Below are 12329 nucleotides of genomic sequence, written 5' to 3'. Positions count from 1 at the left end.
AAATCTTTGATTATTTGAAGGGGAGAATTATGCCTTGAAGTATTAATTACTTAACAATTTATCTGTCAGTTTATTAATGCCCCTTCAAACTTTACCTCTAAATACTCAGGCACCTAGAAAGCTCATTTTTCCAGGCATTGCTGTGGGAGACAAAGGGCTATCCAAACAAAAGACTGTATTTTCTGATAAAATTTTGGGACATCATTGTTGGTGCAGAACAATGGAAATGGACTTTTTCATGTCTGCTGCTACTGTCAGTAACATGCTGATATTTTTACCCTATATGGGAGGAGGATTGAACACCCATTGATTCGAGGAAACATTCTCCCATCTTTCCCTCTTCCACCATTTGAAATACATAAATGGGTTTTTTGGCTTATAGCAAAGATACTATTATTGCTATCAATTTTTTACATTCACATGATGAACCAGATTATGGAAGGTGCCCTACCTCAGTCTTCATCCATTTTTTCCAGGTGGATCAATTTCCTAATCTATTTATGATAACAAAATTTATAGCATAGTCCCAAGGAGTGGAAGAAAGGAGGGTAAAAAGGGTAGACCTGTACTCATTAGTGAATTATGTAATTAAATGGGAGTAGCCCTATAAATTCTTTGGTTGCAGGACTTGACATTCCTTTTGTGCAAATTTAAGAATTTAAACTAGTGGTTGGAGTCTTCCAATTCAGTTTCCTTCAGAAGAGATCCAGTATGTGGGTTCCACTGTGCAAACAAATTCCTGTTACAGAACAGTAGTCAAGGAGAGACTTGGAGCTTTGTGTTTCTGGAGAGCCCCTCACAGCAGCAGCAGCCCCACTTTATTGTAAAAGTTAGAAGATGAGACTGGGAACAGTAAACTGGCAAGTAAAGCTAATTCTTTGAAATGTTAACTATTAGAAATCCTTAAGCCACTGGATTTGTGGATTTGCTAAAAAGTTGGAATGTTCCTTTTGTGAAGGTCCTCTGTTTTGACAGCGAATGGACTGCTGGAGTGTCAGTGTGCTCAAACTGCAGAATTGCTGAATTTCCATGTGCATTGTGCAGCTTGTTAGGATAACTTTTGGTCTGCATCCACAAAAACGTGTATTTGGTGAGCTCTATGGTCTCATCTTCTCACATTGTTTTTCATTGCTTTCTCCTTTCTTCTTTTTGGTGGAAATGGTTAATATTGATGATTATCAACTAAGAAATGACAAAAATGATGATTTATTTTTACCTTTGCAGTTTTGGAACTGCAGATTTATATTAGATTTATCCCAGCTCGTCCATAAAGGATTCAATCAGAGATGCCTGAATAAAAAAATGAGCAGGACTGGCTCATTAGTTACATATAAAATTGTTTTAATGACTTTAAAAGATCTTTGTACAATAATAGCTATGCTAGAAAAAAGATTTGAAGAATGTTTTTTCCTCCATTTTTAAAATTTATAGTCTATAATATCACTCTTAGTCTTCCACCTACATGCTTTTTTTTTATTGCTTTCCTGACAATTTACGTTCATTTTGTGGGGGTGCAGAAGTTGTTCCCAGTTCAATTTAATGCTATTTGATGACTTGCAATTGTGGTGTAACTAAGACTATTACCATATATATAAATGCTTTGCTTCTCCCAGAGAAAGTAGAGTTGAGTCCTAGACTTGAACAGCTCTGTAAACAAATGTTATTCCCTTCTCTCCCATCTCTGTTTTCACCTTTTAAAGTAGAATGCCTGCCAAAGTATGGTAGTATAAGAACCTGGAATTGTTCTTGGGACGAGTAGGACTGTCTTAAGATCTGACCATGGAGGTTAAAGGCATGAAAGAAAAACATGCAATATTCTCTTAATTGTACCAAGCCATTATCAGTTAAGAATTCAGGAGGTTTCTAAATGGATGAAAGGAGTAAACACTCATGGATGAGCAGCTAAGCATTTGAAGTTAATAAAACTATTTTTCAAATTGATTATGTTTGTTGAGCAAAGTATTTCTTCTTCTCCTACAGTCAGTTCCTCTGTCATTATATTTGATATGTACAAATCATGTTTATGACATGATGCTTGATGCCAGCTCTTAAGTGGAATGTCAGTCTTTCCAGAAACTTTATTCCTACATAGTTACTGCACACAATACCACTGAGCTTTTGGAACTTGTGGAAAGTGAGTAGGAGGATTTCTCTGGAGACTCGGGCTGGCTCTCCTGAACACTGAAAGTTCAACAATACAATCCAGTGACACAAAAAAAAAAGCTGTTAGAACCTGCATTTACTCTTATAAAATGTACAGATCAACTTTTTCTACAAGTATGTATTCTACCTGTGGATGAATGGAAGAGATCTGACATCTTTCACATAGGAGATGAGCTTACACAGTATCTGCTAACAAAATAAATTATTTTTATTTTGCATTAATTGTGTATGCCTTTACTCCTAAGGGTGTCTGAGATTCTAGAAAGCTTGTTTCATACTGAAAATAAAATCTGAAATAAAAAGCTGTGCTTGTTCCTTGAAATTGTTGAATTTGTTTGATTTTTTTATTAACTTACTAGATTTGTGCTTACCGAAGGGACTTTGCCTGCATAAAATCCAGTGTAACACTATCAGAATTACCACCATGCACTTCCAAAAGGAACTGGATGTATTATATAGGACATGACTCCAAAAGAAGTAACTTGTAGGCAGATTCCGTAAAAAATGTGTTGCTCTACGTGTTTTAATTGATATCCATGGACAGGCACCCCATAAGCTTTCATTTTACTACTTTTTCTTGATTATTTATTGCTTGACAAATAGGCTTTAATTATTTACTTTGTATGTGCATGCATTCTTGTTGCCTGCTCCCTATCCCATTTTATAAAGTTTCCTTCATACTAGCAAATGAGCTATTACTGAAAATCCACCACAAAATCCGCACTATAGCTCATATATTTAATTTGTGAAAATGGTTAAAGCAAGTTCATTCACTTTTCTAACATGAATTAAGTGCTTCATGTTTGCAACAGGGTGTTTTTCTGATGGTTCAGTATGCTTTGGGATTTGAGTTTTGTTGTTGTTTTTTGTCTTCTGGTTTTTTTAAGTACCACAGTAAAACCAGATGATTACAGTACAATCCTGTCATACTTTTGAATAGTGCAGTAAGACATCTACTGACTTCATAAGAAGCTATAACATTTTCTGCCTGTACTATAGCAAAGGTAAATACTGGATGAATAGAGAAAAAGACTGATGAACACTGAGCTATAGGAGAAGGATTTTACCTTTCAGCAGTTGTCTGAGAATGCTATTCAGTCATGCGGAACTGAAAGATGCCAGTGCCTCAAAGTAGTCTGCAAACAGGTTTTGCAGGTGGGTTGTCTTCAGCAGCTGGATGCTTGGTTTGTAAGAAACCAAATTATGCTTTTTCTTTTATTTAATTTTGGGTTATTTCTACCAAAGGCATTGAAATCTAGGGAACAGAACACACTTCAGTGCTGTTGAATGCAAACTGAAGATGAAAAATTAGTATTAAAAACTGACTGGCTTCCAGCAAGCTGATTGTCTTTGTAAATATTTATTATAATAGTTAAGGTGATATAGGTCCTTTGGTGCACCACACTAAATTATTTTGGCATAACATTCATAGCATGTTTTTGGCCTTTTACTGGCAATTACTTTTTCAGCCTAATCCAATGCTGGGTTATATAGCTGCATTTTAATTTTTTCTCTAATGAAACGTGTGGCTAAGTCTGCTTTTGTGATTCTGAACTTAATTGTGGAACGGTTGGAACCTATCTGGAAGTACTACTTAAGCATTTTTATTAATACTAAGAATGGGATACGCTTTGCATATTGCACTTCAGAGGCATATTTTTATGGAAATTCCTAGACAAAAAAAAAGGTTAAGTAAAAATCCAGTTTCAAGTCTGTGATAATAGAAGTCATAGAAGAGGCTTTTTCAACCACAAATAATTCTATATCTGTCTTTTCTGTGCCATGTCAGTCTCCACCTACACATTCATTTGTTCATCTTACCTTGTGGAGCATGGTGGGAGGAGTGGAGTTTAGCAGTGAACATAGTTTATTCATACTAGTATCCACTCACAGTAGAAGCAAGTAATTTTCCTTGTAATTGAGACAGTACTCCCTTTCAGATTCAATTACACTAAAGCCTTCTTGCTAAAGCAGTAAAGCGATGTATGCCTGACGCTCCAAGCATAGTGCTGTGCAATGTGACAAAGTTCAGTTCAGACATCAGTGCTCTTTATGGTATATAGAGAATTTGTTCATATGTGGGAGAAGATGTAATGTCAAAGAAGACATTCTTCACTCCCTGCTCCTACCCCAGTAATTTAGCTGGTAGAAATACCTGGGGGATGAAATCTTGTTCCATACTACTCCATCAAATGTCTCAATTACTCTGTCAGTTAATAACGTGACACTGAGGGAGATGCCTGACATCCTGTGACTTCTTATAAGTAGAAAACGTGCTGAAGTAGTGAACTTTTGGGATAAAGCTAATGAAAACATGAAGTGCAGTTTTTCTTCCTCTGGATGCCATCCAGCTTTTTCTTAGACCTGAACTAGCATTGGGTGTGTTCCAGTTTAGGAAGGCTCATGGAAGTTGCTGTCAGTACTCAGTGCTAATACTAGAGATTGGTAACAGGTTTTGTCAGGTTCAAGGGTCTTGTTACCTTTCTCCTGAGACTCATTTACACTGTTACTTACAGGACATCTGTTAGAACCAGGGGGCTTTTTCTAAATGCAGTGCTACTGCTGTCCTTGCTTTATTTTATTCAGAATATTCTTTAGCTATTTGCCGCCTAAACATTTTTGAAAAGCTTTTTTAAACTCATAGAAATATTTGGTATTGACCGAATACTTTTAATCTGATCATGCCCTTGAGTTCTTGTGTTTGGAAAGATACTAAATAGTCTCTCTATTTACCTTCTCAATTTCATTCTCCTCACTTTCTTCCTCAGGTTATAAAGCTCTGATAATAGTGTCTTATTAGCACTATTTCATAAAACAATGTTACAACTGTAAGGTGTTACGCTAAGTGATAATACTTCAGAACTTACCACTGTGTGTGCAGTGATAAAGTGCTTTTATGGTTTGCTGCATTTCATTTAGCCTTTTGTCATGTAATTATCATTAAATCCTTCTGCTGGTTTTGCTTGAGTTTTTTGTTGGTTTTTCTTTCCTGAATAACAGAATCATCAACGGATTTTGGCATCTTGGCATTAGCCCTTTTTTCTTTCACTCATATAAATGTATTGAGTGATTTAGGCCTTATTTTATATCCCTGTGTATCTAAATTTATAATCTTTCCCCTGGGAGAATGAAAGCCGTGTTTTTCTAATCTTCATATTCTGTTTCTTAATCTTTCACTTTTCCATGTAACCTGCATTCTAATTTGTTTAGAAGAGTTATGTGAGAAGCCTTGCTCCCTATCTTTAGAGATGTAAATATGAGCTGGATCCACCAGTCCAACTCTGTATATTTTATTTTCTTAATTAGGGAAAACAATAGCTTCATAAATTTTTTTTAAATTCTCCTTAGTTGGAGGAACTCCTTAATGCATAAAGTTATTTATTAAATGTATTTAAAATCATATCCTGTTTTTGAATGTATAATTTGCTGAGATGTAGTTGAGGTTGTTGTTGCTTTCTGGCCTTTTTGCTGTGCTGTGTTTTGTCTTAGTCACATTTATTCAAACAAAAGGTTAAGGAACCTACATTTAAAATTCTATACCTAAACGTAAAATTGGCAAGATCGTTTATAAGACTGCCTACTTACCTTTGCTTGGCTCACTTTGCTGGGCCACCTTGATAACAATTTTCACATGTGTCAACTGTCAGATCTTCTCATGGAATAGTGAAATGGTTGAGTATTTTTCTAGGTGTGTGCTCAGTGAACTTGGAGGTGTGTTCCCACTCGGTAGGACTGAACATATTATTTTGGTGTGCATATGCTTAGCTGTTCTGACTGGTTTTAGTCACTTCAGGAATACTTCCTGTACTATAAAATGGGAGGGCCAATCTAGAAATCTTGTTTTGTATCTTGTCATCTCGGATCCTTTATTCTTCCCAGCACATGGGTTTTATCCTCCTCTTACTGCACATTCCTGTCACTTCTTTTTCCGAGCCCAAATGAATGCATGAAGTCATGATCATATAAATTGTGTGTGGCATACAGGTTTCTTTCATACTCTTTGTGTGGGTGTTGCTTAATGCATTAATCTTTTGTTCAGTAGAGTTTCCATGAGCTTTAATATTCAGTTGTGAAACCTGTAATTTCTTTTAAACTTACATATTTTGTATGAATGCTTCATTGTTGCTTCCTCTCTGAGAATGTGCTTTCAGTTTTCCTTTTATCCTGTTCTCACTAGGTTTTCACCTTTTCATTCAAAGCACTTAGAAGCCTCAGCTTGTGTTTGTTAGAAAATTATTTGTTGTGCATGATAGCATGACTGTCATGGGGATAGTCTCCAAAAACTGTGTGAACAAATAAAATCTCAAACTCAAAAGGCGTAAGAAATTGTGATCCTTTAAAATACTATTTTTTTCTTTGTTATTCCCTGTTCATGGTCTTTGACCTCTTGCTTAATCTGGAATTTGGGTGCTGTAGCTGTGACCTAAGAAGAAAGCTGTGTGCACCTGGCCAAGGGTGATATTAGCAGGCAAGGGACTAAAAGTCCCTTGAGCTGAGTAAATCCACTGCTGAGAGCTTTAATGTGTTTGTGTTGGTAGGAAAGTAAATCAACAAACACTTTTATTAATCAGTATGCACTCTGTTGATTCTTTCTGCCTAAAATAACTTTAGTAGATGTTTTTGAAGGAAGGCAGTGATTGCTAGTGGTTAGAGGAGCGCTGAGAAAATTGAGGGTGTTCTATGTGATGGGTGTCTGTGTATGATCCACTTTGTGTGCCTATATATACAACTAAAAACCTTCCTTTACGTGCCTTTAAAGATTTCAGAATTCAAGAATGGAAGTGTCATACACAATGTCACTTAAAATGCTGAAGTGTTTGAAGCAGTGTTTGTCTAAAATGTGTGTCAAACTTTTTTGCTAAATATGCAATCAGACACTTCGCAACATCAGCCGACTGCAGTGATGCTCACATGATGTGATTTAGCTGTGTATGTTAAGGGTATTTGTCTTTAAGGTCTTTTGCATTGAACATACTTCTTATCTAGATTGTGTAAGTCCATTCTTCAAAACTTTATATGAATGTTGAAGAGTTTGTTGGGTTTTAGTCTTCAATATAGTCCAAAGATGAGGTTCAGATTTACTATTTAATCTTTAACCTGTGATGGCATCTTCCTTTTGTGATTTAAAATTTTAAGCATTGGTGTCTTGCAATCTCACTTGGACTAATCCCCTACTGTGAATTGACTGCCTTTTTGTCAATTTAATGGCTAAATTTCAGAGGTAAGGACAATAATTGCATCCCAGCAAATTATTAAAGAAACTGAAATGTTTTCCTTTTAAACATTTCCTATTTCTGATCAAAACTTAGCAGAAATAGTAAAAATGCCTGCCTATGGCAGAATGTATGCTAAATTCCCATTTGAGCTTACAGCAACAAAGCTGGAGTCTTGAATATAATGAACATAATGAATTTTATGTGGCCAATGTGCCAAATAATGTGTAAGTCTTCAAAAAGTAAGTAGGTATTCTTCTGTAGTATGATTACATAAATGCAGCAAAGTCAGAAATTCATCTGTATCATACTTCGCAGATCACAAACAATTTTTTTCATTTTTTTAAATGAAACTGAGAAAAAGTGTGCAGTGTCATTTTGTATCTTAAACCTAAGACTTTATTACATAAAAGAAAAAATCCAAACCCACTAAAATTTTATCAATAATGCTATTGTTACAATATCCAGTAACTAATTTGTGTTGAATCAGGTATCTCTGGAAAAGTAGAATTAACTATATTGGGAACTGCTTTATAGAGCAGCCTGGTGATGAGCTAAGCTTTACAACCTTGAGTTCTTGGTGGCAGAGTTGGATGGAAATACAGCAAATATTAAGTACTAACCACCCTTCTACACCCCTGCTTTTAATTTCTTTTATGAATGCTATGTGCTGTCTTAAACTTTTGTGCTTTCTCTTGCCTCCTTTCGTTTGAATGACTCCAGTGCTTGTGAGCCTTGAATGACTGATAGATTTCATTGGCTTATATTAACACACTTGACACAAAACAGCTGGTGAAGTCTATTTTAATTGTCATAAAATATATATGAAGTATTGCAAGATGAGTGTTCCTGTCTTGTGGAAATTTTTACATTAAAGACGAAGTAAAATTTGACATTAAAAAGGCATGAATTCTTAGCAAAGCTGGAAAATAAAAGCTTCCACTGATAGCATTTCCATTCCAATACTCTTATGTGGGAGGAATACATAAGGCATTTTCTGACTAAAAACTCGCTTAAGAACAAGGGTGATAAGTTACAGTAATCACTTCTTATGGTATTGTTACTGGGGGTGCATATACTCCTGTGCAGTTGTTAAGTGTTGAGCTGACTTTGAAAGACTGTGTTGGCCATCCTTGACACACCTTGACTGTTTTGGACCTTTTACCTTCAGAGACAGACCTATATACATTATGGAAAAGTAGATTGGTGATGGCAGCCATGAAACTAGAGTCATTCTTGCTTGACCTGTTTATTTAACCTCTTGGTTATCTTTTAAGCAGAGAAAGAATATTGCTGGTTACAAGAACTGTATATACTAAGATATTCTAAATTTGATCTCCACAACCTGTTCCTCCACCTTTACCCTACAACTACGGAATCAACCCACAGGCATATTTTTAATTAACTATCTGTTATTTATGTTCATAGGTCACATGTGCAAGTACGTAGAATTGATAAATGGGTGGGAGAGATTAGGCAGTAGGTTGAAAATAACCGCAGAAAGTGTTCCTTTCCCCTGGCAGTCAGCTCTGTTAGAACAAACAAGTTCAGCAAGTTTATGGCAGTAACACCAATTTTTTTTTCTCATTGAAGGAGATAGTTCACCATAAGGCTGCACATTTTTAATTTTTCTTTTTTTTTCCCATCTTTGCAAATGCTATTATGTATATATTAATCTGCAATGTAATTGCAATAAAGTAGTTATAGCCTGGTGTTGTAAAACATTCCCATTTTTGTTTCTTCAGCTTTCTTTTGAAGTACATTTTCTTATCTAACACATTCTTCTGAGCAAAAAGAGCTAAAAGGAGTCAGAGCTGTGCCATGTTCTTGTGTGTGCAAGTGGAGCCTATATGGCCGTATGAACTGCCAGAGAACTGCCTTTCTTATTAGAGCTTTTATCAGTTTAGCAAACTGCTATCTGTAGTTTGTTTTTCTTATGTGTGTAAATTTCACTTAATTATGTAACTCTGATTTATGAATGGTGCCTCCATTATTATCCAGAGTATCACTGAAATGTCTGTGGTGTTCTCAAGATGTAGAAAACCCTGAACAGAAAAAACAAAAAGCATTCCTAATTCAGCTAATACAGAAATTCTGATGCAAAAGTATTTAAGGAATTTGAAAGCACAGGAGGAAAAAGAAAAGTACTGCCTTGACCAGCTTGTTTCATTTGAGTGGGGTAGGTAGATGAATATTTTGCTTCTTTCAAACAATATGCTCTTTCCCATAACTTCCTGTTTATTGTTAGCAGAGAGCCCTTGAATAATGTTTGCTGGTGATAATGGTGCCATCTGGAAAACAGGCTTCTGTCTTGTCTAGAGTTCAAATTATATTGGTTATATATCAGGGCATAATTTTGCTGGGATGCTGTTTGCCCATTCTAAAATAATATTTTTACAGCTTTTTGAAAAGACCAAGTACTAAATGAAAATTATTTTTCATTATGTGCCTTGTTTAGCCATACAACATGTTATAATCTGGCATTAGAACTTTTCCAAGTAGAACTTGGCAGACAAAACTGTGGCATGGTAAAGAAATCTTACTTTATGATCTGCTCTTGTTAAATACATCCATTTTAATGAAAGTGTTGACTTGTGGCCTGTTCTTCTTTAAAAATGGTACCTGTACCAAGGATGTTAAAGAATGCAGGTGACCCTGTTCTTCAGGAGATCATGTGGAATGGGGTTGATTTCTTCCTTCCTGCCATCCTGTGAGGAGGAGCTGATGGTGGCTGGCCCTCAGCTGGCAGGGCTGCTGAGCTGCTGCTCCCATTGCTGCTCCCCAGCCAGGCAGGGACTGTAACTTGGAGTGGACGTGGGTGCCTGGGGGTCAGGTTCCTTCATCTGCAAACTGCTTCCAAGCACACTTCTCATGCTGCCCCTGCCCTCAGGATGTAGCTAGAAAGTGTCACAGAGTGTTTGTGTGGGATAGTGTGGTCAATGGGGGTCAGGTTTTGGTGCTTAGTGTAGAATTTGGGTCTGCCTTTCTAACTATAATTTTAGATTGGTTGGTTAGTAAAGCTGTAACTGATTCAGTGGTCATGTGTCCATTCTTACCCAACTTAAAACATACAAGTTGTATTGATTTTTCTCTCCAAATTTATTCCAAACTAAATTATGAGAAGTCATCTTATAAAAGAGTAGCAGTCCTGGCCTTCATCAGCTTTGCTATTAACTAATTCTTTATTCATCAAGTAGCACGCAGCATGATGTTGTTTGCAAACACTGGATATCAGATAAAGCTCTTGAGTTTTTCTTTATGATTAACTGCTGGAGCAGTATGATGCTTTTGAAGAAAACCAGTTGTTTAAATCTGTATGTGTTCAGTAGATGGGGAAGAAAGAAAATAACAAGGTAGAGTGTGGAGCAAAATAAAAGGAACCCAAGGTTTAGCAGGTGTAATTGTTTTTAGTTTCTGTATTCTCTAGAGACTGAGGGAGTGAACTCTCAAATACACTGTTTTAAAGGCTGATTCATTTTTCAAAATCCTAGAAAAGGTTCCAGTGCTAAATAAAGAGATTGACAGGTGAAAGACTGAAGTGATATCAAGAAAAGACTAGTAATAGTACAAAAGCTGATCCATATTACATGTTCCACATGTACTCGTATTTATTGTAATGAATATTCTATTGAGAAACAAATTTTGTGGAAGTAAATGAGAAACCGTAAACTGTTCCATCCTGTGGCATGTAGCAAATAACAAGGGTAAATATGCTTAAGTACAATACTGAGATGCACAGTCAATATTGTAATAAGTTCATTTCCACTGTTCTTGCAAAACCCTTGTGTTGGATTTTTTAGTTGCAATAATTTAATTCTTCAACCACATACAGCAACAATTAAAAAAATACTTTAAACTATTGCTAGTAAACAGTTTTCTTTATCTAATTGATAGAGGGCATGAAGGAAGAACCTGAAGTGCTCTTTGAAGAACTGCTTGAGAGGGCCAAAGCTGGAGAACCAAAAGCACAAACAGAGGTAATTTTATATGGTTTTTGTCCGGTCTTGTTTGCTCTTAATTCCAAAAATAGCACTGCCTGCTGCAGAGCTATTATCTCTTCCTCAGTTGAACTGTGTCCATTTAGATGCTAAACTGTTCAAAGGAAGGTGATGCCATATGGTTTCTAGGCATTGAGGAGTGCTGCTTCCTTGAGAGTGTGAGTGGCTTCAGGTCCAACTCTTTAGCATGGAAAAGGTACAGAACTGATTTTGCTTTTCTTTTTTTTAAAGAAGCATGTGTGGAGCTGTGCAGATAGGGACTGTTGAATTCTGTTGGTTCAGCACTACACTGTATACAAAGATACCAGGGCTCTTAGGCTGGAGCCTGGAGGAAGCTGCCAGAGGTCCTTTAGCAGGGACAGAGGTTGTTGATGTTTTGCTCATATACCATTTCTCTGTTGAATCACACATTTTAGAAACAAAGCCCCTCGTTTATTGAAATATTTTACTTATTTAATGGCACATAAAATAGAATTAATAATATCAACCCTGTCCTGCATTTGTTAACACTTCAGGTTTTCTCTTAGGTTTTAGAAAAATTGTACCATTTTTTTACTGCATTCTATTGCCTCATATAGTGGTCTAGTATAAATAGCTTAAAATTGTGTAGAAGGGTTTTAATTTATATTTAACTTGGTTAGTGTTTTACTTGAGCATTCTTTTCCAAATTCAGCTTTGATGCCAAATAGGAGTGGTTGCAGTCTCCTCCTACATGATCATTGGTGGTTTGGATCTTTCCCTAAGGATCACCACTACTATTGTAAATAAAAATCAGAGGTGGGGATGGGAAAGTAATTCTTTTAAAGCTGGTAAAAGAAAATATGGCAGTGCTAGGCTTGTTCCAAATTCCATCTCAACTTGTTTGAGGGGCAGGCTGACCTTGGAGTTGTAACCTGAGATAGTAACAAATTCCTCACTTTGAAACAGCTGGTAGCTTTGTGGAGGATGAAACACT

At 36.2% G+C, this 12329-nt stretch overlaps 1 protein-coding gene across 4 annotated transcripts in view; it reads left to right on the top strand.

Annotated features, from left to right (window-relative positions):
- Positions 1 to 12329, top strand: part of WFS1 (wolframin ER transmembrane glycoprotein) — a 32218-nt gene that overhangs the window by 7325 nt on the left and 12564 nt on the right. For all 4 annotated transcript variants that reach the window (XM_021550663.4, XM_021550662.3, XM_021550664.3 and 1 more), the window contains exon 3: positions 11271 to 11353. In XM_021550663.4, coding sequence (XP_021406338.2) covers positions 11271 to 11353 — 83 coding nt within the window. The remainder of the gene's footprint in view (positions 1 to 11270; positions 11354 to 12329) is intronic.

The sequence above is a fragment of the Lonchura striata genome, chromosome 4, assembly GCF_050655825.1.
Source record: "Lonchura striata isolate lonStrDom1 chromosome 4, ASM5065582v1, whole genome shotgun sequence".
In the NCBI taxonomy this organism is placed as follows: domain Eukaryota; kingdom Metazoa; phylum Chordata; class Aves; order Passeriformes; family Estrildidae; genus Lonchura; species Lonchura striata.
The sequence above is the reverse complement of the archived record's forward strand: the minus strand, read 5'-3'. Positions and strand labels throughout refer to the sequence as shown.